Source organism: Mesocricetus auratus, unplaced genomic scaffold, assembly GCF_017639785.1.
Source record: "Mesocricetus auratus isolate SY011 unplaced genomic scaffold, BCM_Maur_2.0 Super-Scaffold_100010, whole genome shotgun sequence".
Classification (NCBI taxonomy): domain Eukaryota; kingdom Metazoa; phylum Chordata; class Mammalia; order Rodentia; family Cricetidae; genus Mesocricetus; species Mesocricetus auratus.
The window spans coordinates 61572944-61600612 of NW_024429194.1; the positions used below are offsets into that span (position 1 = coordinate 61572944).

At 39.5% G+C, this 27669-nt stretch overlaps 2 protein-coding genes across 3 annotated transcripts in view; both read right to left on the minus strand.

Moving 5' to 3' along the window:
* Positions 1–9063: 9063 nt before the first annotated feature.
* On the minus strand, positions 9064–24104 carry LOC101844088 (protein-lysine methyltransferase METTL21E). 2 transcript variants are annotated; one of them, XM_040753686.1, is made up of 5 exons: positions 20999–24104; positions 20014–20038; positions 15552–15718; positions 13427–13544; positions 9064–11562 (listed from the first exon to the last, which is right to left on the minus strand). In XM_040753686.1, the coding sequence occupies exons 2-5, from the start codon at positions 20033–20035 to the stop codon at positions 11159–11161; spliced, it is 711 nt and encodes a 236-aa protein (XP_040609620.1). In that variant the 5' UTR covers positions 20036–20038; positions 20999–24104; the 3' UTR covers positions 9064–11158. The 2 variants fall into 2 exon arrangements, with proteins under 2 accessions (XP_040609620.1, XP_040609621.1); XM_040753687.1 differs by lacking the exon at positions 20014–20038.
* A 112-nt stretch (positions 24105–24216) lies between these two features.
* Ercc5 (ERCC excision repair 5, endonuclease) overlaps positions 24217–27669 on the minus strand; it is a 44228-nt gene continuing 40775 nt past the window's right edge. Inside the window, exons 13-15 of the mRNA XM_013111182.3 lie at positions 27389–27589; positions 26561–26645; positions 24217–24850 (exon numbers count right to left, since the gene is read on the minus strand). Of these exons, the coding sequence (XP_012966636.1) occupies positions 24263–24850; positions 26561–26645; positions 27389–27589 (874 nt within the window). The 3' untranslated portion in view covers positions 24217–24262. The remainder of the gene's footprint in view (positions 24851–26560; positions 26646–27388; positions 27590–27669) is intronic.

Genomic DNA, 27669 nt, shown 5'->3' on the forward strand with positions numbered 1-27669 from the left:
TAATTATAATAGCTTGGCTTTAACTTAGGCTTGTTCCCAACTAGGTCTTGTAACTTAAATTAACCCAGTTATATTAATCTATGTTCTGCCACGTGGCTTGTTACCTCTTCTCAGTACAATGCATCCATTTCCTCCTTGTCTGACTGGTGAGTCTCTGCCTCTGAGTCCTTCCCAGAGTTCCTATCTCTGCCTGGAAATACTGCCTATCCTCTCCTGCCTAGCTATTGGCTACTCAGCTCTTTATTAAACCAGTCAGAAGGGGCTGTGGCAGAGACACATCTTCACAGTGTACAAAAAAATTATTCCACAAAAGTCATATCCATTGCTCACTAATCTGTGGATGTGAGAAACAGCACACATGTGTAGGGTTTTTGCAGGAGAGCAGCATGGATGCATCACAATTGTATGAGGACCTTATTAAAACGTTTCTAGACTTCCCTGTGTTTACATTTGTAGCATAGCATTGTTAATACACATTTTATCCCTAATTTCCAGGGTTGGAGAGAAGAAGGAGAGAATAAGGATATAGAATAAAATATTTGTATGAAAAAGCCAGGTCAGCAGACTTCAAAATATACTCTGTGTCCACAAAGCTAAGTTTTTTGCTTTTGTTTTTGTCTTTTTTAATTCCTTGCAATTTATTAAATGATCTGGGAGTGGTGACTGATGCCTGTGATCACTACATATAGGAGACTGAGGCTGGAGAATTACCATGAGAACCAGGTCAACTTGGGCTGTGCATATACTAAGTTGTAGGACAGCCTAAACTACAATTACATGCAAAGAGAAAACTTGGAATTCATAAGTGGCTCAGCCATAAATCACCAGCCATCTAGAGCACAGTAAGATCTAGAGAGAAAGTCTGTGTATGATTAGTTATGTACACCAAGGAAGTATTTCCCTGAAAATGGCCAATCAAGGGAATCTTATGGGGAGCTTAAAACAACAACGAAAACAAAACCCTAGTGAAATGCACCCTATTTCAAACCCTTAGTTTCAAGTTCCACAGGACAGCCCAGATAGAGGATTGTTCCTTCTGTGTTGGACATGAACATTACCATCTTGAAGAAGAGCAATTGTGAGGAACTTCATAAGACCTTAACAAGATCAAGACTGTTGACATTGTCTAGGAAGAGGTGGAGCAGGATCAGGAGACTCATGATTAGACTTGAGATACTTTTGAGAGCCTTCTGCTCCCCAAGTTTGCATGAAAGGTGAACAATTACCTGGAATGGGATTCTTCAGTTGTGCAGTTTACTGCTGGTGGGATTCTTCCATGGTATCACTGCCTGTAGGGGACTTACTGCTAGTGTAGTGGCTTGTGAGTTCCCCAGGCTTCTATAACTAACTCCAGTACATTCATTGGTTCACTAAGCTGAATGTGGGTGGAATTTTCCCTTTGGTCTGATGATGCCCTCTCAATCTGGAGTGGGTAAACATTTCTTTATGTCTCCCTAGGGAAAGTCATGCAATAAAAGTCAACTCTGGCTAGTATACTTCAATGTGCTAATCACATGTCTATATGCAGAAAGAGAAGATTAACACCTTGCCCATTCCACCTCCAGTTTCCTCCAGCTCCTAATGTTAAAATGGCTTTGTACAATGATGAATTTGGGTTTTTTTAATTGCTTCATGGGAATTTATTGGACATATTATAAAGACATTTCATGGAAAGCATGGCTCAAATCCACCACAAGTTTGAAAAAGAAAAAATATAATAACCTCATACCAAAATATTATAGGATAACAATGAAGAAAAGTCTTGCATGCCAGTCCTCTAGCTCATCTGGAAAGTGGAACAGTTGGGAACACACTTAATGATGCCTAAGTACATTTCTACAGTGAGGAAATTAAGAAATCCTTGTGAGTTTCTCCCTATCCACCCCAGCTATGACATGTCTCTTAGTACACCTTCAAGCTCCTCCCCCAGGACTATCACTGTCTGTATACATCAGATCCTACCCTCTAAAGACAATGTGCAAGTTGGGAGTCACATCTCTGGTAAGCGGATCATCAACACATTTTTAAACTAAGAATCTGCCTAGCTGTATGAAACTATTATACACTATAGAAATAAAACTAAACATAGTTGATGCTGCAACGATAAACGGCACACTTACCGAGTAAAAGTAATTATTTGTTGTAGAAATTACCCATAAGAGACAAACAAGTAACCCAGATAAGCCAAGTAGTTTTCCGCCGCCGAACTGGAAGCTGGAAAGCCGGAAAAAGAGCGAGACTTCTGCTGTTCAGTCTTTTATACCTTCCTCCGTAACGCCCCTAGCCATGCCCAAAAGTGGGCCTGGCTAGTGACGTAGTTCACTGCCTACGTCCGTATAAGTCTTTAGTCATGCCTAAAGTGGGTAAATATATATATATTTACTACCTCATCTGTATGTGCCTCTAATAAGTCACATGGTTAATGCCGGGGCACTGTTTCCTCCTACACATTGTCGGTATCCTTTAATAGCACATAAACATCTTTTTAAAAAAATTCAGAGTTCCTAAGCTAGAATTTCAAGAAATATATAATCCTTAGCCTTTAACTATAAAGTCATCTCTGCAAGAGTTTTGTTACTCCCTCTTCAAAATTTACAAAGAACTCAAGACACAAGTCTCCAAAACACCAAAGGATCCAATTAAAAGGTGGTGTACAGAGCTAAATAGAGAATTCTCAGTAGAGGAGGCTAAAATGGCCAAGAGACACTTAAGAAAGTGCTCAACATCCTTAGCCATCAGGGAAATGCAAATCAAAACAACTCTGAGATACCATCTTACTCCTGTCAGAATGGCTAGAATCAAAAACACCGAAGACAATTTATGCTGGAGAGGATGTGGAGAGAGAGGAACACTCCTCCACTGCTGGTGGGAATGCCGACTCATACAGCCTCTTTGGAAATCAGTATGGAGATTCCTCAGGAAAATGGGAATTAATCTACCACTAGACCCAGCAATTCCACTCTTAGGCATTTATCCAAATGAGGCAGGTTCATACAACAAGGGCATCTGCTCCACTATGTTCATAGCAGCATTGTTTGTAATAGCCAGAACCTGGAAGCAACCTAGATGCCCCTCAACTGAAGAGTGGATAGAGAAAATGTGGTACATTTACACAATGGAGTATTACTCAGCAGAAAAAAACAATGGAATCTTGAAATTCGCAGGGAAATGGATAGCACTGGAAGAAACCATCCTGAGTGAGGTAACCCAGTCGCAAAAAGACAAACATGGTATGTACTCACTCATATATGGATTTTAAATATGGATCAGGATAGTGCCAGTCTGCACTTCCACAGATAGAGAGTCTGGGAAACAGGAAAGAACCTAAAAGATATGCATATATGCATAGTACCCAAGAGAAGAGGATGGAGACAAGATCCTCTGAATGGATGGGGAACACGGCGAGGGGGGTAGTGGGACCTGGGAAGAATAGAGGGGTAAAGAGGAAGGGAGTTGGTCATGGGGGAACAGGAAGTTGAGGGGGTGGGGGTAAAATAGGGGGAAGAGGGAATCATAGGATCGAAGACAAATCAGGCACCAGAGTGACCTCGAGTGATCTAAAGGTATAACATCAATTGGCAAGCTAAGCAATAGTGGAAGGACCACCTCGAATGCCCATTCCTGATAATGAACTTGATGTCTATAACTATCCGGGAGCCTTCATCCTGGGACTGATGGAAGCAGAGGCAAACACACAACTAAGCACTGAACTGAACCCAAGGAACCCAGTGACAGAGAGAGAGGAGTGATGAGCAAATTGGCAAAGAATGGGCTGGCAAAACCAGCAGAGACAGCTGATCTGAACAGGGGAGTGCTCTTGGACCCCAGACCGACAGTGGGGAGGTCAGAATGGGACTGATCTGGACCCCCCAAATGTGAGTGTCAGTGAGAAGGCCTGGGCAACCTATGGGGCTCTGAGCTGTGGATCAGTGTCTATCCCTGGTATACAATCTGTCTTCATGTGCCTATAGCACAAAGAGAGATGCTCTCTCAGCCTGGACTCTTAGGGGAGTGCCTTGACCCTACCAAGAGTAAAATGATAGACTCTAGACATCCCCTATGTGGAAGGATTTGGCAATAGGGTGGGAGGGAGGGTGGAAGGGGAGTGCGGGAGGAGGGGAGGGAGAGGGAACTGGGATTGACATGTAAAACAAGCTATTTAAAATTAAAATAAAAAATGATTAAAAAAAAAAAGAATATTGTCCAAAATATTAGGTTCCCTGCACCTTATCTTGGTGTCTAAGGCAGCCATTAGTTGTTTTAAAAAATCACCTTTTCTGAATTCTAGAACATTCTGTAGCTATGTACCTGGCCACTGCTCTGCATGGACATTGGCACTATTCCCTAAACCTGCATTTCACAGGACAGTTTCTCTGACATCATGGAAGCACACAGAGCAACACACTGCTGTATCAGCTGGCAGCAAGTGAGGCTGACTGAGCAATTTCATCTTCCAGAAGCCAAGTGCCTGACATCAGAAGAATCCCGGACTAATAGACACTGGGAGCCATTTCAATATAAACAATTTCACTGCAACAGGTTCCTGTCAGCTCCACAGAGTGTCTCTGTCCTTGTCCTTGAGTGCCTAAATGGCAGGAAAAGCTTTCTGGAAGGTGGTTTCCAAGAACTGCTGTCCTCACCTCACCCCCACAGCTCTGTTCTTCTCTGCTGATACAGTAAGCACCCCTGCCTAGTAACCAGGCAACAAACACCAACATCATGCCATGAGCCTAGTGACTAACATATCAGATGATGTTTTAAAGTTCAGCCCCGCCCCACTAGCCTTCTCTGATGAAAAGCCACCTGAGGTCACAGTACACTTGGTCCTCATCACTTTTCCCCAACCATTTCCTAGCTTCAGCTTGTTCGCAGAGCTTCTTTATACAAAAGTGCTTTGGTTTCTTTGAATGGCTGCATTAAGATCATCATATGTCCTTGAATTGATTATCCCAACATGTGCCTAATATTCCTTGCAAACAGAAATGTATTTTCTAATTAGACCCTTTGCTAAGTCTATATACCTGTGTCATACACATGCTGTTATGAATGGGGACTTGCTTTCCGGGTATGTCTCAAAAGTACCCCATTTATGCCAACCATTTCTCAGGAGACAAGCAAACACAATACTCTTCATTAAACTGATACTGCATTAATACGAAGACAATTCGAATTCAGATTTTCTCGCAGAGCTCAAGAAAAAGAGCCTAGGCTTCAGGACTGTCGAGGTCAGAGTTGCCATCCTAGTGACCACATCTGTGTTCACCTGGGGAAGATGCCCGTATCCGCTGGGTCTCAGTGCCTTGCATTGTAAACTGGACAGATGCCTTTATGGGTCCTGGGGAAAGATACTGTATGAGTAGTCTCCACCCAGATCCCAAAGCAGTGAGTATTCCACTGATGACAGTTATCACTCAGCACAAGTTAGCAGGAGTGACAATTCTCCCAGGTCACTCTCCTGTGCCTCTTCGGCACAGCACACACTGCTCCTGTGCTGGAATCTGTCCTGTCTGCCTTATGTCCTCCAGCTCCCTTCCCAGTGACAGGCTGCAGCTGTCACCTCACTGTTTCCTGGCCATGGGTTTCATTCCATTTTGCTGCTATCAGGGCACTGCCCGCCCCTTCGATTGCACTTCTCCCTCGCCACTGCCACTGGCACCTCTGCCTCAGCCCGTTTGCACCAATCTAAAAGTCTCCAGGGGAACCACCTCTGTCTACCTTGATGTGTCTGTAGCTTTAGAATGGCGTATTGTGAGTTTTTAATAAGTAGTGTTTTTTTTTTTTTGGTTTTTCAAGAGAGGGTTTCTCTGTATTGTTTTGGAGGCTGTCCTGGAACTCACTCTTGTAGACCAGGCTGGCCTCGAACTCACAGAGATCTGCCTGCCTCTGTCTCCTGCATGCTGGGATTAAAGGTGTGCGCCACAATGCCTGGCTAATAAGTAGTGATTTAAGAGTAAATATTCATTCACATGAGGGAATGAATAAATGACAACCATGAGACAGTTTTCTGAGGAATAAAAACCAAACTACAAAGAAAGTGAGTGAGGGATAGTTACATTTATTATTTGGCATTTGTGTAATCACCTTTAAGTATCCTCAAATTACTTAATTTAAATAATGAAGCCTGTTCACAGAAGTTTTTAGTCTTTGCTTCTTCATCCCAAAGATATTGTATAGAATTTTTCCTCAATTCTTCTTTCCAATGTATAGCTATAAAATCATGTTTGACATCCTTCTAATCCTTAAATCAACTGCCTATTAGTCACTGATATACTAAGGGAATCTTTGGTTGAAAAAATGTTAATAATTTACTAGTTGCAAAGTGTATTTTTACTCTGAAAAGAAGGTGGGTAGAAGCATTACTCATAGATTTTAATCTGAGAATTTCATACGTTCATATGGCCTGTCTTTGTGGCATTGATGATGGTTTGTGACAAAGAAACAACTTTTACCATTTTAATGTATACTCTACCAATAAAGGGAACACAGAGATAAGAAACGCAAAATAAATCATAGCTCTAGATTAGAAAACAAACCCCAAAAATAAAATAAAAAGCATGAAGGTAAGAAGCTGACTCATAATTTAATGAAAGGGGAAAAAAGAAAGAAAAAAATCCAAGGCCTGAACCACAGGGTCTAAGAGCTGACAACTACATGATTTTTAAAAAGTATTCATCTTGTGTTTGTGATATAGCATCTTGATACAAAGTCTTAATGGCACATTTAATCTTAGTCACTTATATAATTTAATTACCCAAGCAATATTTTAGTAATTATTGGTAGGCAATCAGTGTCTAATATGTTTCTAATTTTGCTCCCATCATATTCACCCTGGACATCTGTATCCTAGACATCTGTGTTCATTTTCAATGAACCCTTATTGTGAAGCTTGATTGGCTTTCTTAGAAAGAGAACTGCCTTAGATATACAGAAATTGAAAAGATTGGGTCAGTGAGGTGGGAATCCTTACCTTTGAGTATACTCAATTAAAAGTGTTTATGACAGAGACCAATGATGAGTTTAATAGAATAAGTAGTCTATAGCAAGTGCTTGGTGATCTGAAACTACACAGCCACACACTATCCAAGTAAATGCTAAAATGTAGTCCAGGAATCCTTCGTGATGGAGTTAATATGACCCCAGAATGAATCAATCTGAAGACCATCTAATACAACCTGTTCCACCAATACCACCATTCTACAGAACATCCTTTGCTTTTGTGTAGGACTTAGAGATAAAGTAAATGTTGACCTGAGGCTTGTGGGTAGTATGCTAGACTTAATTTCACAGTACGAACTTAGATACCAACCCTGGGTAGGGAGCTCATATGTGATCAACTTCCAAGTTTTGAAAAGAACATAAAAAGAACTGAGGCCACACATGTGTATGTACAAACACACACACACACACACACACACACACACCTGGTCCTGGGATTGTAGTCTGACACTCCCCTGATCCATGTCTAAAATACATATATGAGTGAGTACATACCATGTTTGTCTTTTTTGTGACTGGGTTACCTCACTCAGGATGGTTTCTTCTAGTGCCATCCATTTGCCTGCAAATTTCAAGATTCCATTGTTTTTTCCGCTGAGTAGTACTCCATTGTGTAAATGTACCACATTTTCTCCACCCACTCTTCAGTTGTGGGGCATCTAGGTTGCTTCCAGCATCTAGCTATTATAAATAATGCTGCTATGAACATAGTGGAATAAACATCCTTGTCTATGAATGGGCATCTTTTGGGTATATGCCTAAGAGTGGAATTGCTGGGTCGTGTGGTAAACTGATCCCCATTTTCCTGAGGAATCTCCATACTGATTTCCAAAGTGACTGAACAAGTTTGCACTCCCACCAGCAATAGACGAGTGTTCCCCTTTCTCCATATCCTCTCCAGCATAAGCTGTCATTGGCGTTTTGATTTTAAACATTCTGACAGGAGTAAGATGATATCTTAGGGTTGTTTTGATTTGCATTTCCCTAATGGCTAAGGATGTTGAGCACTTTCTCAAGTGTCTCTATTGAGAATTCTCTATTTAGTTCTGTACCCCACTTTTTAATTGGATCCTTTGGTGTTTTGGAGAGTTGCTTCTTGAGTTCTTTGTAAATTTTGGAGATCAGCCCTCTGTCAGATGTGGGGTACTCCTACACATTTTTAAAAGAATTGTGAAATAGAAAAGGCCCATACAAATTGTATCATTTGAAACTGAATTACTGTAAAACTAAACCTAGCAAAGCATGGAGAAGCTGGAGGAAAAAAAAAACAGGAAGACTAGATAGAACATTGAGTGAGAAGCACCATAGAAGATAGAAGAGGGTGGTGTTAGAATTCTCAAGTGAAAGCTATAGAGTAAGACAATGGTATGGATGTGTTTCAAAAAGAATAAGGAACTAAATGTTTGGTTTGTTCCCACTAGTCTTTGAGAGGACATTGTATCATCCCCACTCCAAAACTACTTCACAATGATACTCAGATACTTTTTTAGCAAGAGTCAAAGTGGGTTATTTTTCCCCAATTTATTACACCAAGATATTTGCTGCCAGACCTGTGATATTCAGACTTTAGATTCCTCTGAGGCAACTTTTAGAAATTAGCAAGCCCAGTGGCAGTTTCTAGAAGACGGTGCCATTAAACTCATACTTTTTCAGGGTCCACATGTGCAGATACAACTGAGAAAGGGTACATAGCCTCCAAAAAAATCTGAAAGTGTCTGTCAGATCCCTAATGCTGGTGAGCCTCAAGGCTCAGTCATTTTATTCCCTCTTGCTCTTCGAAGGACCTTCATAAGCCTTCTCTGAACTGAAAGTTAAGTTCACAGCCTGCAGCACACAGGGATATTTCAGAATCAGCCATGGCTTCCCTGCTCACATTCCACAGCTCACCTAGTAGAACACTCTGCTGCCTCTGGCTTCAGAGTACAGCTAGAGCAGCTGATCTCACCACCCCCCTTGTAGATTTCTTGCTATCCTTTGCTTGAATGTATGCCACAGCTCCCAGCTGGTCTCTGGACTTTGAGATCCCTTCTCAGAACCCAGGCCAAGAAGTCTGTACAGGCCATAACATTATTGCACTCCTTTATTTAGAGTCATCCAGTGGCTCTCTATTTCAGCAGGAAGGAGCCTGAAACGATGTGGTGATCACGATAACGAAGTGCTTAGATAACCTCAGAATGACTTTATCACCACACAGCTGCAAATGTTGCAGGCAGACATCACAACCATCACCATCCTCAAAACAGTCTTCCCACGACAGATACAGGAACGTGTAAAGACCCAAATGCCCTACTCCAATCAGAAATACCCTGAAACAGGCTATTCCAAGTCTAGCACTGATTGGGTCAGCTGAGACTGGCTTTTTTTCTCTTCTTCAACTGTCCATCACAACCATACAGCTTAACCAGTGACCACAGTCAGTGGCTGCACAGCCTAAGGAGTACACATCATGTTCTCTCCCAGAGCCTGTATCTGGAGATCCTAGCCCATAGCACAGGACCTCCATAATCTCCTTCCTGGTGTGTCTTCATTCAGACCTCATCGGTCTCTCTATCTGCTCCTCTACCACACCACTTTGATGTCTCAGGTAGATAGGCATGCCTCTGCCTGGAGGTCCCTGCCTAATGTACACTTTCCAGAAGTGCACACTACCACAGCCTTCTATAATGTCTCCTTCTATGGGTAGAAAATCTAGGGACGGTGTTAAAAGGAATAGGTCTCATTTTTAAATATATTTGTTATTCTTTCTGAGTATCTATTCCTTTTGAAGAACTGACCTTGGTTGTTTAATGTGCTTGAACATTACTTGTTTCTAATATCTAAAGACAGTATTGAAATTATAAATTCAGATTCAGTGCTTAAACAAATGTGGGTATGACTGTATATGTCACTCCACAGCTATGTAACCTAGGCTTTTGTTCTTATTTGTGAAGTGAGAATAACGATATCACTGTCCTGTGCAGGCTGAACACTAAGTAAACCCGAGAAGGACACATATCCTTGCAAACAGAAAACTGTTGAGATGTGGTCCTAAGAAAACGCATGCATCAAGAGGTATACTGCAGTGTACCTGCATTCTAACTTACAGTGCAGGACCCAGGAGATAATCGCAGATGTGTTTGACCATGACAATGTTCAGCCATGAAGAGATGACCCTGGAGGAGAATTATCACCAAGGCCACGTGACAGCCTAGCTGAGGACACTGCAGCGTGTTGCCAACAACACAGTCCAGGCAGTCACATGGCATAAAGGCCTAATTCTTTACTCTTTCCACACTGATGACTTTTATTTCTTTAAAGCTTATTCTAATCTCTAAGAACCACATGAAAAAGTCTGAGATTTCAAATATCTAGATATATCTACTTAAACCATGTCTACTTAATTGAGAGTAGTAGCCTATACCTTTTTATGTATTTCCAACCCAAAGTTCTTATAATTATTTCCATGTCTGTAAAAAATAAGTTTTATTTGACTTACAAAAACAAGCAATAATCTTGGATATTCTTATGCTATTTGCATTCATAGTTTTTATCTGTTAGAGGGAAATATTCCACATGATTGATTAATTCAGTTGTTATGCAAGAGGTCCAAACTGCCAAGCAGAAATGACACCCACCCCCCTCTAAGATGCCACTGGTGGGAACCACAGACATCTAGCACTGATCATTATTACATCATATATCTGTCTTTTTAGATTTATTTGCAAATCACAATATAGTCAGTTTATTGATCTCTAAAGATATAATCATTTAACCTTATATTTAAAAGGATTAACACCATGGGTGGGTGTGTGGTACATCCCTAGAGTGCTGGCACTCTGGAGGCTGAGGTAAGATCTCTAGTACAGGGCCAATCTAAGATACATTCTCACAAAGAAATAAAATTAATAACATTCAGTTACAGATATCATTATTGAAAATTAGTTTTGCAACGATGACAGCATGGTGTTACTTCAAGTTTGTTACCATGTAATTAGCATGCTGAGCAGACAGACTTGGGAACAAAATACCTTGATCCTACAGATGCAACTACTGTGTGTGTGTAAAAATCCTTGCCCATAATAAGGCAAGTTTAGAGTTAATTTTTTTCTTAGAGAGAGAGAGAGAGATGATCTACTACAAGCTACCTTCAGATGTCATTGCCCTAATTCACATACAACATGCACTATGCACTCCTCCGATTTTTTTTCATAGCTTTGTACAACTTAATATTCAGGCTAGGGTAACTAGAAATTTCCTCCAGGTCAAACAGTTCCATAAATCTATCCACAAATTTATTTTCTTTCTCCAGCCTGAATCTCATGGCCCAGAGGATAATGGTAGTTTCTCTGCAGAGATGGTCAAAGGTTATGAGAAGCTCCTCCAGGAAAGGATGGGCATAGACAACATCTGCTGCCAGGATGTAGTCAAAGTTACTGGAAGACCTGGGAAAGTTCCTGTCCAACGCTACTCCCCAGGATAGTTCTTTAACCTGAGGCAAATGCTTGCATTTCATTTTAGTGTTTCTGGAAATATTATATTGCAAGTTTCCAAGTAATTCAGGTAAGTCTGTAGCAGTCACTCGAGCACCTATGAAAAAAGAATGGTAGGAAAAGTGATCCTCCTGGAATAAGGTCAGTCAGTCAGGTTTCAACCAACATGCACTCTGAGATTCTTCACAACTGGGAAGCACATACAGAAGGACAGTGCTTTTCAGAATGGACACTAATATACTTTTCAACCCTCTTTTTCAAAAAGAACAAAACAGAATCATGTAGTATTTCTGTATCCTGCTGACCCCCTGGGTTTTTGTCTAGCTCATCATTGTTCTCCATTTAGGAGGAAAATGACCATAAGAAGAAGAACATCTCATTGCAATGACCCAAGGTCAATGATGAAGGCTAAACAGGTACTTTCCAAAGAGTTCCAAGCCCCTGCATGCTTTGAAACTTGATGAAAAACAGACTAGTAACAAACTACCAATACCATGCCGGCTAGTTCTCTATCAGCTTGACACAGATATTTCCATCAAACTGTCCTGTGGCCAAGTCTGTGGCACTTCTTGGATTAATGATTGATGTAGGAGAGCCCAGCTCACTGCAGATTGAGAAAGTGATCCTTAGTTGTATAAGAAAGCCAATTGAGCAAGCTACAACCAAGCCAATAAGCAGTACTCCTCCAGGGCCTCTGCATCAGTTCCTGACTCCAGTTTCCCGGCTGGAGTTCCTATCTTTACTTTCCTCAATGATAAAATGTGACCCAAGAACTGTAGATGAAATAAACCCTTTCCTCCCCATGTGGTTTTCGGTCCTGGCATTTATCATAGTAACCGAACTAACTAGGACAAGAACCACAAAGAAGCTACTGGATTTTACCAGTGAAATCTGGATAAGCAAATCTAGGTAGAGAAGTGACCCAGGACTTATGGGCAGATCACCCACTAATAAACACCATTGGAATATGATACTGGATGACATATAAAGGACCGTGGCTACTATAGACGCCAATGCAAAGACACATGAAGAGAGGCATAAGTGAACAAAGTGAAACATTCCAATATTCCTTGTCTGGATATATGGTATTCCATTAGCCGTCCCATCAAGAGTTGGTTGAAGCACAGGATTTATCCTGTGTAGAAAACAGAAGATTGTACAGTCACCTGTTGAAATGTGTAAGGCATCTGAAGGGAGACACCTGCATCATGGTATTACGAAATGACCTGATTCTTCCAATCCCAAAAAAAGAAAGTTGATTTGTACTTTTATTTTTCTCCAACCCTCTAATAAACATGATCATCAAGGCATAGAAAGCAAAATGCCTGAGCCTTTTGTGTAGGACCAAATGAGAACAGAAATGAAAAAACAAATCCAAGGCCAAACCCCTAAAAGTCAAAGCTGAGGTATAAGCTTCATGTTATTTCTAATACTCCTTCCCTATTTTAACAGGTGCATGTTCATCAGAGTAAAGGACTCTAAAACCCCCAAAGGAATCAAGCAGTATGACTAATTTCACCCCCTAACTAGGCTTGTAAGCTCTCATTCCACAGGAAGATTTAAAACTACTTACACAGAAAATTCTGGAAAGAAACCAGCAAAGAGATGTTAATATTAGTAGAGTTTCTTGACAAAGTCTGCTTTTAACAACTAAGGAGGAGCTGGAGAGATGGCTTAGCAGTTAAGAATACTGGCTGCTTTTTCCAGAGAACCTGAGTTTAATTCCCTACAACCACATGGTGGCTTACACCCATTGATAGTGGGATCTAATGTTCTTCTGGCATAAAGACATACATGCAGATAGAGCACTCAGATACATAAAATAAGTAAATAAATCTCTAGAGAAAAACAAAGAGTTACACATAAGCCCAGATCATAATACACTAGAAAGTAAAAATAACTAATGATATTTGGTTATTAGTTTCCTGACCAATTCCATTCAATAAAAAATACCTACTTACCAAGTAAACTCGCCACAATGGAGACAAGGCCTGTTCCAGCTCCAATTTCAATCACATTTTTATCAACCATGTTATATTGCTTGGCATGCGTTTCCAGGAAATAGCATAGAACAAGGGCCTACGGAAATTGGGAGAAAGGGGTTTTTAAAGTATTAATAGTAAAATTAAACCCTATTAGGTAGATGTGCCATAGACATTATGATCTGCATGTATGCACATCTGGGTAGGAGTAAATTTGTGATGCTCATGTACATCATTCCAGAAAATTATCACCAGAGGTACACCTCTGACAGGGTCAACACTTTGGTCCTTGATGAAAAGAAAGACAGAAATGAGTGAAAAGAGTGTGGTTATTTAAATTTGACTTTCTTCAAAGTTCTAACAATATCAGATGATTCCAAGAAATGTGTGAGGTTGGGATGGGGAGTAGTAAAATCACTGGTAAATGAATGGGGGCCTTTGAGAGTATCCTGCTTGTAAATCTCAAATAGGCATCCTTAACTCAAACAAATCCAATAAAATGGGAAATGAAAACATCTACTCTTTTCATCTCTCATAGTCATAAAACTGATGGCATCCACGTCTTTATTTAACCTACAATGTCAATAGTCAAAAACAAACTTAAATGTTGGAAGCAATTTCCCATTGCATAATGTCTAAATTTTAGTGTTGTCTGAGATCAAAAAATAGAATCTTGCAACTGTATTACTGATCACACCCATTTGCGTGTGGTCACAGGTGTGGATATAATGGAGGGAAGGACTAGATATAGGATCCCTGACCCCAGCTCCCTCTCTTGCTTCCGGTCTGGGTGTATCCTTGGAGCTGAAACCTACGGTGGTCACCTGCCTCTTGTGTAAGTGCATTCTGCCTGAATAAACTTCACTTAACCTGTACTGAGTCTAGTGAATCTTGATTCCCATGCAATATGCAACCTGTTTCCTTCTTCCAAGTAGGCTGTAACAATGAATAAAACGGGAAGTAATTGGGTACAGCCAATTTTTAAGAAATCATATGCTCTGGTAGCTCTCCACTACATGGATCAGGGGAGTGTCAGCCTACAATCCCAATGCCAGTGAGTCGGGAAAACAGGGAGGTTCCCAAGAGATATGCATTATACTCCAGAGAAGTGGAATGAGGCAAGATCTCCTGAGCAGATTGGGAACATCGGGGGATGGGAGAGGGATCCAGAAAAAACAGAGGGGGATAAGAACAGGGGAGAAGATATGGGGGAGCTGAAATATTGAGTTGAAGTTAAGAATAGAGGAGAGCAGGATGAGACACACCATAATAGATGGAGTCATTATAGGTTTGAGGAGAGAGCTGATACTAGTGAGATTTCCTGAGATCTACAAGGATAACGCTAACTGACAAACTAAGCAATAGCAGGGAAACAACATTAATAGCCCCTACCTGAAAATAAGGTTGATGACTACCTTATATGCATCCTAGAACCTTCATCCAGTGACTAATGGAAGCAGAGACAGATACCCACAACTAAACACTGAACTGAATTCCTGGAACTCAGTGACAAAGATGGAGGAATGATGAGCAAAGGTGTCAGGACCCTGCTGGTTAAGCCCACAAAGACAGCTGACTGGATAAGGGGGAGCTCTTAAACCCCAGACTGATGGCTGAGAGACTAACAGGGGACTGATCCAGACTCCATGAATGTAGGTAGTGTCAGTAAGGAGGCCTAGGAGATCTCTGGGGCCTTGGGTAGTAGATCAGTGTTTACTATGGCATGCAAATGAACTTAGGGAGTCCATTCCACATCGAGGGATGCTCTCTCAGACTGGACTCATAGGGAGGGACCTAGGTCCTGCCCTGGATGAAATGACAGACTCTGGAGATCCCCCCAAGGAGGGCCTTACCCTCCTTGGGAAATGATGTGGGGAGTGGGTGAGGGCCTGGGGGGGAGCTGGGGGAGGGACAAAGGAGGAGGGGTGGGAGAGGGAGCTGTCATTGACGTGTAAAATATGCATGCATGTTTCTAAGACATAATTTATTTTAATAAAAATTAAAAACACACATACACTGGCATACTCTGTTGTCAGTAGATAGAGAAGTAAGGGAAAGAGTGGGATGGGAGGTGAAGAGTTTTTCAAGAAAAAAAAAATTATACCGATGGCCAGACAACAGCACCATAACAATCTTTGGCTTCAGTAATCCGAATCTCATGACCAGCAAAGTGAAAGCCTTCCCAAGAAACAGTCGTTATCAGAGTTGGAATAAAACTTCTTGCCATGATTTCTGCGACCACCTGCCTGTCATTATCACCTTCTCTGATCTCTGAAAGGAAAAGAAAAAAACAAACAAGCAAAACATCAGTGGTTACAATCCTGCTAAATCAAATAAGCCAGACCCACGAGGTATTACATGCTTTTTCCTCATATGATGAATCTAGATTTCAGATTTAATCAAGATTTTCCTAGATTATTAGATAAGAAAGTAGAAGGGTGACTTGTGTAAGGAGGATGGACTAGTGGGAGAGGAACAGAAGAAAGAATGAAAAAAAGGCAAATATTTTTATTTTTATGTGGAATCTACATTTGAAAATATAGATATGGGACTGCTTGGGGATACAAAAAGAAAGAAGTGCAGAGAAAGGAGCCAAGGAAAGGTGATGTGGGAGGGTATGAGCAGAATACTGTGCAGGCATGAAAATATTATAAAAGAACCCACTATTTTTCATGGTTACAGAAAATAAAAAATAACATTTTTAAACCCTACAAAAAGAAAAACCTGATAGAAATACAGCCCTTCTCTCAGTTCAAGGTATTGTTGAATACTTCAGATGAAATAAACTAGCAAACTATTTAAAAATACTTCATGGGGACAACATGATGGCTCCGTAGGTAAAGGAGCTTGATGCCAAAATGAGGACCCAAATTCAGTTATTGTTATTTTAAAGGTTGACTATGTTTAGTGCTGTTGTCTAACAAATGGGTGATAGTCAATGTGTCTCTGACTTTTACTTTGTCTTTCTGAACAGAGTATATCGTTTCATTTTTTTCTTATAGCAATCACAACTTTACTTCCATAAGGAAAGAAAATTTCAACACATTTGAATTAAACTTCCAAGATAAAGACCTTCAAAGAGAGTTTATAATAAACACCTATAACCACTATTGATTGCTTAAAGACTCTAAAAGAGCACAGCTCTATCCATCATATGTGAAGATTTAAAATACAGGCTAGGGAGATAGCACAGTGGGTAAGTACATGTTACAAAAGCATGAGGACCACACAAACACAAGCATGGTTGCCCACATGCAATCCCAGTGCTCAAGAAGCAGAGACAGTCAAGGGCACACTGGTTAGCCAGAATGGCAAAGTCCTTAAAAAAATGAAGAAATTGTTTTACAACTATGTTGTTATCCTAGGGTTATCTATTTTAAAACTTTTTCGTACAAAATAGTCAATGCCATTTGCAGCTACTAATATTTGCTGATAGGGATTTAAAATCTATCAGGTGTTCTTGGTCTGAGAACAAAAGAGTGAAGTGAAAATTAGCAAAATTCTGCCACATTTCAATGATGCTTCTCTTAAGAAGAATTCAGCAGTGAATCATCTCTGTTGCTCGACTGCAGCCTTCTGAAGCAAAGGTCTGTCTAACTTCTCTTTCTATCTTTAAGGTCAATTGGAATAATGAAATGCAAAAGGGTCACAGCAAAGAAACACAGAGAGAGAGACAGACAGACAGACAAAACTGACTTTAACAGATATGGCAAGTGAATTCCAGCTTCCATTTGAGGGCTGTCATAAGAACCTGTCAGCAAAACTTAAAGAACAAACCACCTCACTAAATGAAAGAGACTGTCATTCAACTGAATCTTCTATTCAAAGAATGATACGTGATTTTGAGGAATACATGCAGATTTTTTGAAAAGCTGTTAAAGATGTTTTTAGATTTATAAATTTTCACAGACTAGCATAAAAGATATGATGCTGTATAGTTTGGCAGCTCAAAATCTTGGGTTTTTTTCTTCTTCTGAAACTGTCTCCTGAGAAGATTCCCCAAATATTCCCAGTTTGTTGGTCTGCTTAGTTTCAAACAAATAGTCAAAAAATACTATATTTTATATTTTTTAAGAAGAAAAGAGTCTTCTTATTGGGATTATTCAAGATGCAAGTGGAAAACAAGAGAGAATGGAAATTGTTGCACTGAGAAATGACACCCTGATCAAAAAAGGGAAAGATACTAAATAAACATGAATGAAATTTGGTGGTTATTACAAAAAGGCATCTCTGAAGTACCCTGTTGTACCCTGGTGGGTTGGATGAAATCAAGAGAAGCATCCTAAAGTAAGTGACGTTTCACTCAGAGAATTCTTGTACAAGATTGGCCTGAGGACTAACGTTGAAATCAGGCTTGGGTGCAGTGCTATACTAGCTGGAAACATACAATAATAACATGAGAATCACCCATTAACATATACTGAAGGTTTACAAAAGCAACCCAAATAAATAAACGTTAAATAAACCAATTTCCCACATTTCAAACAAAAAGAACTTAAATTTACCAATCCATTCCACTTCAGATGTCTCTAAAACTCAGGTCTGGATGTCATTATTCAATGCCAATTACCATCCCCAACGAGTAACATACACCACTTCAAAAGCACATGCTTCCCAGTTGAATTCTCTGTTATGGCTTCTGCCTTCACCCAGACTCTTACTGCCTTCCCTAGCAGTCAACTTTTACTCAAGGAGTCCTTCTTCAGCCCACTCGAGGCTTTATTTCATCTATACTGCAGTTGACACAGTTGACAGGTCTTTCTACCCTCTATCTCCTTCTACTCTCACATGTGAGCATGTATGGTATGATCTGAAAAACTTTCCCTATTTCTGTTCTTTCCTTCATCCCCACCACACGCATTTATACCAAATAAATCCATAGCAACAGATTTGGGGACCAATGTGCACTGGGATCATAGAACATTGGGTGGTGAGGCAGAGTCTGCCCCACAGCTGAAGATTCTCAGAAGCTGCCATCTTCCAACACTCTGCTGCCTATACTAGCAGTTCTGGGAACTATGGCATGGAGTAGGCAACAAGTTGTATTTAGAGTAATTAAGATACATGAAGCTTTAGAGAAGCTAGATTACTGTGTAGCACTAGACATACACAGGAAGGAATTTTTAGCTCTCATCCTAGTCCTAGTTTCAATCTGTACATAAGTAAGTGGCATCTTGTAATTCTCAGATCTTCCTGTAAGTACTGAAATATGAGGCCTGAACTATGGTCTTACTCCATCCTTTCCAAGTCAATGATGCTAAGTATAAAAGGACAGGACAGATAAACATCCTTCAGTACTTGGGAACCCAGTGTTCCTCTACTTGGTATAAACCTTGCCAACGAAACGTCATCTGGCTTGGCTACAGTGGCACACACTTTATCTCCTTAGCACTCTGCATCTAAATATACTTTTACATTTTTAATTATCTATATAGATATGGGGTGTGTCTGCTACAATTGTAAAATATTCTAATACTCTCTCTGTCTCAAATTCAACTTGAACTATTTCTACTTCAGTTGTAATTTGCCAAATCACCATGTGTACATTTGAAACCAAGAATTGTTACTAATGGCTATGGAAATGACATAATTTTATCCATGAAACACAGAAATTACATCTGCATTCAAATTACATCTGAAGGGCTGGGTACTCTAGGAGATTACAACTTACACCTTTAGGTTTGCAAAGCATTGGCATTTAAGCTAGGTAGGCTGCCAGCTCTAGGCTTGCACCCAAGTCTGTCTGCCTGCAGATATGCTCACCTAGGTAGGAGCCACCTATTACATCTGGTGTGGCCAAAGAAAGAAACAGGTCTATGGTTATTTGAAATATACATGGTATGTATAGATAAGAGGGACAGAAAAAAATGAAAGATAATTTGATCTATGTTTAAAACCATTCCACAAAACATGGCAATTTTTCTAGTTTATGTAAGAATTAGTACTTTTATCTCAATGAAGATCATTATATTTAGTAACCTATGCAAAGCCAAACGTCATATGCAAAACTGTAAAAATGGTATGTCAGTTTCAAATACTCAAATTTAAATTCTTACATCTAGTCAAATTATGATGTGTATTTTTGCCTTAAATGAATAGTCAAAAAGATAATAAATATATGCTAGAGATATTATGTAGCCTAAATTTATCTTTCATCTAAATATCATTAAAATGTTAAGTTTGTATATAGAACTATTTTGTTGTCTCAAGCTTTTAAAAAATAATCACAACAATGTGCTTGATGTATAGAATCTGTTTTAAAATGTCAATTTTTGCAAATCAAAGAAAAACTCTAAGTAATCGTTTCATGTCTTCTACAGATTAATTTATTATTGTCAGTCAAAATGATTCTTAATATATCAGAACCACTGGTGTTTAATAGTATTAACTGAACATTACTAGAGGTATTTTTAGGTTGGTAAACACAAGGCAAGATATAACATACAATTATAAGCCCTAGTTCCATTTAAGGTATTAATGAAGACTAAAAAAGTAAGATTTTAGATTCCATTAATGGTTTCTCTACACAGAATTGGCCAAATTAAAAGAAGAAAATAATTATTTACCTTTTTGAGTTTCTGGATCCATCAGCTGCAGGATTAATGAATAGTGATATGTTGATGTTTTCTTGATCTTTTGTTGAACAATAAGCACATAATTCACTAAAATATCAAATGCTAGTAATTGATTCAAAATGTGTAGTAAATGTGCTTATACTTACCTAGCAATTTAACTTCTGATATAGCTGAGAATTTATAGTAAAATATCATATATTAAAGCACATTTTAAGAAATGTCATAAACTCTACTTAGTATTCATCAGAATCAGAGCAATGGCTTCATGGTCAGAAACTAAAAACTGTTAGAGAAAATGAACATTATGCAGAGATGACCTCAGACCTCACAAGGAAAGATAATTGCCACATTTGGCTAGAAAGACATCAGTTCTAAATAAGTATTTTCAACACTGGGAAGAAATAGTTTGGTTCGTTACAGTGTAAGCTATGATACTAACTGAAAATAAATCTTTCTATCAATGAGGACATAATTTACTTATTCCCACCAATGTGACATTAGCGAATTAGAATATCAACTAACTGAACCACCAGGTGGTATTTTGGGTCTCTTCTGCCTTTAGGAGTCCACATCACCCCAGCAAAGGTTTATAAACTCAAGTATTGTATACCATTCACTTAAAGCAGGTAATTGGAATAGGTTTAAATGAGCTGTATCTTCTCAGTTTGATTTAACATGACAAATAACCCCAATACTTTCATAAATATAACATCCCTTTCTCCCAAAAATCCCACATACTCTTCCTAGTTACTGTCTTTTTTCTTTGTAGCATGCCCCGTAGTTAAAAGTCAAATTATTTCCCTACAGTTAATACACAGTAAAAACCAAAGTTAAATAAAATCATGATCACACAGCTAAAAGAACAGCAAGACATCCCCCCACCCCAGTTTTTCATTTCTCTCACTAAGGGAAGCAGTCTTTTTTATACCTGTCTGCCTGGAGATGAGTATTTGGTCAATGTTAAGGCTGGACATACCTACAAGTGTTAGCTGAGTTTACAGAAGGTGAAATAGTACCATCCACAACTTGTGATTTACTGCTGAAGCTTCTGGTAACGCCTGCAAGGCTGTCTCTAGAGCTCTTAGACTACTGTACGCCCTGGCAACAAGTCGAAGCAGACAGGATTAGGGTCCAACAGCTGCAGTTTCTCTGCCTCTGGTTGCACAACAGTGATGTTGCAAAGCCCAGAAAGTGAAGACTGAAGAACAGTAGGAATGTTCCATGACGGCCTGGGAACACAGCTAGAGATTATGAATGCACCCCTGCAGTGAAGATGCAGGCTACACAAGAGGAAGCAAACTAAGATTTCAATTCTGATGCCAAGAGTTATCCTAAGACTCTGTGGCTATATCCTATGAAATAGAGACCATGCGGTTTTTATGCCACCTATCTGGGTGTGAACATGTTTTTAGAATCCAACAACTACACCAGCCATGTGTGTAGCACTGTTCTCTACCCAGAATCAAATGACCGCTATTCCTTCTCACGGAGGCTGAACAAGTAGGCTGGGATATGAGTCTCTGAACACATACCAGCATAAATTTCTTTTCACTGATAATAAATAGTAGCATTAATGTTGCAGGAGGAATTTGCGCACTCAAGAATTTGAGTACAACTTCTGAACCTTTATACCACAATGTACACAGAGTTTAACTGAGGTCATTTAATGTACAGGACAGGTCTAGCATCACAAAGTCCAGTTTTCATTATTCATGTCAATAACTGCTTATGACTTGGGGTCATTGACTTGCTGTATTTTTTAGCTTATCTCACTTATACAGCAGGTATGTACTTAGGAGGTAAATACTTAGGTAAAACATTCCTGGAATTCCAAAACCCTGAAGAATTCATACTGCTTTACAAAAGCATTATTTTTTTTGGTCAGAGGACACATACCACTTTTGGCTCTGTTTAAAACAAGAATGAATAATGACTTGATAAATAAAAAGTATTTACCTCTTTCAGGGAGTTATTTGAAAGGTCATGAAATCTCCAGTGCTAGATTTACAAGTGCAGAACTCCAAAATCAATTATGTTAGCCAACATGGCAATAATCATTTGTTACACTGAAGAGCATATGGAGATTGATGCCAAGGGCAGCAAATGTTAAAACACGGACGGGGACACACACACACACACACACACACACACACACACATACACACATACACGGATACACACATTTCTGTTTCATGATATCACAGAGCATTCAAAGCAGCCGAGAACTCTGGGAATTACTGATTATTGGTTGTTGGAATTTGGATATGTGATGTTCTCTCACAGACTCGTGTTTGAACACTTGCCCCCTCCCCCATATGTTTGAGGAAGTTGTGGAACCTTTAAGAGGTGGGTCCCAACTGTAGGAAGTGGGTTGCTGAGAGGCAGAACTTGAAGTTTACAGTCCAACCTGAATTCCAGCTTGCTTACTAGTCCAGATATGAGCAAACTCTTGCCACCAGGCCTAACCTACCAGAATTAAATTAAATCCTTTCTGTAGTAGGAAAGACAGCTCAGCAATTAAGAGCTGTTACTGGTCTTGCAAATGACCAGGGTTTAGTTCCCAGAACCCATATGGTGGCTCCTAGCCAAATCTCCAGTTCCAGTGCTTTCTTGGACTTCTGCACTCACAAAACTCAAAGTCAAACAAGTATACCAATAAATTAAATGCATCCTCCTGCTTCCTTTAAGCATTTACCATAGCAGTAAGAAACATTAAATCCTACTCTGGAGAAATAAAAAGACTTGAGAAACCAGACAAAGGACAACACACAAGTGCACCCTGACAATTCTGGGCAACCTCACAGAACTAGAGAGACAAAATAATATTCAGGGCTGGCAAAGTAGCCAGGAACTGAAAACCCAGGATCCCAGAAAGAAAAGGGTTGATTTTACACACATTGCTTATTACGTAAACAAAAAGGACAAAAGGCAAAAATGAGAAGAGAAACATACAAGCTTCTGGTGTGTTCTCGTAGAAGCCATTTCCCAGGAATGAGGGGAAAACAGATGCCAAGTCTTAGCAAGACTGCAAACCAGCCCTGCCCCATGCCCAGTCACCTCAGCACTGCTGCTTCTCCTCTCAACAGACCTTCTTCTGCACAAACAGCCAGAAAAATTTCTCCAGCTTTTCAGACAATCCAGGTGCCAATTTTTACAAAACTACGTAACAGTATGAAGTCATAGGTGACCCATAGACTGTATTTAAGATGATACAAATAAAGAACTGAACAAATTGCTTTAACAGTAAAATGATAAAGAAAAAAATTAAGGAGCTGAAGGGTTACTTTATAAAGTATATAATGCTCATAATCCTAACTACAGATATACCAATTTGCTCTAAATAGTAATTTGCTTTTGCTACTGTCTCAAACACAATTTATTTTCATGAGTAAAAAAGCACCCTCCATGATCCAGACATGAGACTGTCTCCTGCTATCTGCCTTGGAACAACTGTGGGAGACAGAGAATCATTGAGTTGCTGGAACCGCCTGATTGTGGACTGAAAAGTAAGGATATTTTTCTTCTTGTCTAGGTCTGAGTCAGAGGGAATGCATATTGAGAGAACACTTATCAATATAAATCCTTTCCTTTTCCTGGAGGTGGTCTCAAAGCTTCAGACATAACAAGGTAATAGAAACAATGAAAAAGTAGAAAATGCCAGAAAAATCATAGCACACTGAAACACTGTTCAGTTTATCACTCATGTTTTAATACCATATACTTTGCCCTCACTGTCATCAGGCAGTTGACTCTAGGAGGCATTCCAGAGCAGAGCAGCACCCAGGGTCTGTAGATCATGAGGATTAAACTATTTAAACTGTAAAACTATTACTAAGGAATATTTATGAAATAAAAGTCAAAAAGGAAAACTTATGAACACTTACCCATAATGTGTACTATTCGCTACACATTAGAAATATTGACTGCATCTGCATTACTCTGAGACTGTCCCAAGTGACCTGCAGATGTGCATTTTAAATTCCATCCACAGGTACAGGAACATGTCTATCCCTGTAATAGTAAACCAGATGAACTGGTCTGACTACCGCTGTAGTTTGACCAAAACATATCATGTTTCAATTTTATTTGTGGATAGTGTAAACACTAAAACAAACATTTTCATATAAGGTTGTTATTTTATTTTTAATAAACTTTAGAAACCATAAAAGAAAAAGAGAAACTACACATTCAAAATGAAGATTATACAAATAGATTTAATCTTATTCTCTCAATACATAATTCATTGCAAACATTGTTCTTCCAAATTGATGGCCTTGTTAAATTGGGCTTTCCTTTTCCTTCTCTTCACTAGCTTCCCTTTTTTCTTCCCAAATACAGGTCTAGCAGTCACTAGGACAGCCTTGGCTTTGTCTCCATCGTCCTCACTGGAGCTGCTAGTGGACATACAACCATCCCTTCCGTGAGCATTTCTCACTACTTCGGGCAAATCCGAGCAGCTGCCCGTTGAGGACTCAGCTTTAGCTGTTCTTCTCCGCCGTATGCACATCACAGAAGAGCTTTCTGTATCGTCACTTGAATCCCCGGGGGGTTCTGAGAGGCAGGGGTCCCCCAGAAACCCACCACTTCCTGAAGACCTCCTTCTTTTGGGGACTGATGTCTCTCTTGGGCTCATCAGGCTTCTTGTTTGGGTTTTCCCTTTTGCCTCATCCAGGGCCTCAGTACCTTTCTCCAGCTCACTAGCTGCCTCTTCCCTTTCTTTCCTTAGCATACATGTCACAGCTCTGTTAAGCCTTTGGCTTTTTATGTGTTTGGCATCTCGTTTTTCCTGTTGAGCTAATCTAAAAAAAGAATCAATCCGTAGCTGGGTCTAAAATAAAATAAAACAATAAGTCAGATGACTGAGCAGCTTCTAGAGCAAATCAACAAGTTCAATTCTGATCTCTTAATCACTTCCACTGATTACTAGTTCTGAGAATTCAGATTCATGACCACCCAGAAGGCAGTTCTAGCTGGTTTTTGGTTTTTGGTGGTGTTGTTGCTTTTTTGTTTTATGTTTGTCTGTTTTGGTAACAATTGTATACTCTTTGGCAGCAACAGAATTCCCAGAATCTGTGTCTAGGTTATTCAATGCCTTTCTTTTAAGAGCATTATCATCAGGACACAGTCCCTGATGCATTAGGAGCCATTAAGAGCCACACAGGAAACAAAAATCAATGCTTTAGTTCAGCAAATCCACTGCTGAGAAGATACTCTTTTGGTGTGTTTGGTTTAGGTGTGTGTGTGTGTGTGTGTGTGTGTGTGTGTGTGTGTGTGTGTGTGTGTGTGTGTGTGTGTGTGTGTGTGTGTTTTGCTTTTTGAAACAGGATTTGTTTTGTTTTGTTTTGATGTACTGGAACTCTCTTTGTAGACCAGTCTGGCCTGGAACTCATAGAGATACTACCTGCTTCTGCCTCCCTAGTGCTGGGATTAAGGGCATGCATCACACCATGCCCTACTTAAACCTAGTATGTTTAACAGAACTATTTGTAACTATTCAAAAACTAAAATCCCCAAAAGAAGCAGAGTCAATGTGAATTCTTTCATGGAACATAAGCTGGTCCTCTGGAACTATAAAAAGCAATGCAATCCACAGAAGATGGTACACATGATGAGCCAAGAGGAAAGGGAGACCCACTCTCTCAAGAGGCATTTATGTAGAGGAGCAAATTAACATGGGAAATAAGGGAAAATAAACCCATTTCAACAACTATTAGGAGGCAGGGAGTAGTTTTAATCTACTATCTTTACTTTCTAATTTTAGAGAGAAAACAATGCACAATGGCACTTATCTAAAACTAAGGAATAAGCAGTCACTAGAAAATATTTTCATTATTGGTAGACTTCTATTTCTGATAGGTAAAAGTCATCAGATAAACAAGATGGAACCCCTGGGAATAGCCTTAAAATCAGTTATACTAGATTTTTTCCCTAAATTACTCAAACTTAATGGGGATTGATTACATTGTCTTAAAAAACATAGTCTCATTTCGATTTACATGTATGTTTTATGCGTGGCTTCTGAGACAGAGAAAACTTATCTGATATGAGCAGGACACAAAGATAAAGCAAGCATAGATCCCCATTTGGAATAACTAAGGGCCCCACAAAAGGGCATTTTCTTCCTAATAAACCTCTCTTTGCAGAAATGTTACTATAAAAACCAGATCCTAAGTTGTACCTGAAATATCAGTGTTTGAAGAAACTTGAATGATTATAAATGTTTTGGAGTGACTACTTCCTGGGCTTTTAAGAATTCAAGATAGCTCCAGAGGAGTAATACATTTTATCTTACTATGAAATCATTTATTAGACTAGAATTTTTTCCAAAGTCATCATAAATAAGGACACAACAGTGCTAACAGTTATATTAAAAAATGGACTCAGGGCCCAATTTCCCTTTCTGTTTTAGTCTATTCTTTAAAGCATCATCATTTCAAACCTTCAGTTACTTGCCGTGAAATAAGAGTTAACTGGACGGCAACAGTAACCATCCTACTAACTGCAGTCATCACTCTGGATGTAAAGAAAATCTAGTTACCTGCTGCATGTTCAGTTGCTTTAGTACTGGAAAAAGGGATTCATCTGTCTTCATCTTGTTCCAACCAAAATACCTCTGACAAAATGTGCTGTCAGTTAAGATTTACAGATTTTTTTTAAAAAGAGACTTAACAAGTAATAAACAAAAAGATCCAAGAGTCAACTACTGAATCCATTGCCTGTATCCCCAGGGATAATCATATTTATGAAGATTGAAGTGGCCAGGCCGACAAAATAAGCGGCTCTAACAAGATCATCTTGAAGTATGTTCTAGTCAATCTCCTATAGCAGAAGACACTCAAAAATTTATACTAGGACATCAAAACCTTCTCACTACAAAGCATGGCTAACCTAGAATAAAAGCAAGGAGCAGATATCCTACATTCTTGTTTAAGAAAGGAAGCTGTACTTGGGATAAATCTAGTGTAGGTGTTGAAACTGACATCCAAATTATTATTTAAATGCACAGAATAGAGAGCCAGTAATCTTCCATATTCTTTAAGAATAATTAATGTTAAACATGTGGTCATGTCATGCATGCTTGCTTTAAATTAAGATTCTTACTGAAGTACACTTGCCTCATATGTATGAAGCCCTGAGTTCATTCCCCAGCAAGGGAAGGGAACGGGAGGGGAAGGGATGGGAGGAGAGGAGAGGAGGAAAGGGAAGAAGGGGAAGGGAAACCTCAATAAAACTAATAAAGAGGGAAAGAATATGACCTCAGATAAATGGAACATTGGAGATAAAACAAAGCCAGATTCCTGTCCCCTAAGTTTTAAACCCAATAAGTCTGTAGCTTAATACTCCCATAAATTTTAAGAAAGGATATTCTCTAATCTTATCAACATCAGGTTTGCCCCATAGAAACGATCCCCTGGAGTCGTCCACAACAGGCCTGAGGTAAGCATCTGCAACTGCAGGGTTTGGGAAGCCAGGTGTCAACTGCAACTTCCGTAACTTCTTTTTTACTTTGGTGTCATGGGGATTGGCTGCAACCTTCTTGCTGTTTTGAGCTTCACGCCACCACTCTCTGCAAGATAATGGGAGCAATTATTCACAAGGCAGGGAAAGAGCTAAACGGAAGTTCTGAAATATAATTTCAAGTCCGGA

What these genes read in the sequence shown, in the direction of transcription:
- LOC101844088 (XM_040753686.1), bottom strand. Translation starts at nt 20,035, where the DNA reads ATGGATCCAGAAACTCAAAAAG. An exon ending in GTGCTGTTGTCTGGCCATCG is followed by an intron (nt 13,545 to 15,551) that starts GTATAATTTTTT and finishes CAATTTCCGTAG; the next exon opens with GCCCTTGTTCTATGCTATTT. An exon ending in CATTGTGGCGAGTTTACTTG is followed by an intron (nt 11,563 to 13,426) that starts GTAAGTAGGTAT and finishes CTTTTTTCATAG; the next exon opens with GTGCTCGAGTGACTGCTACA.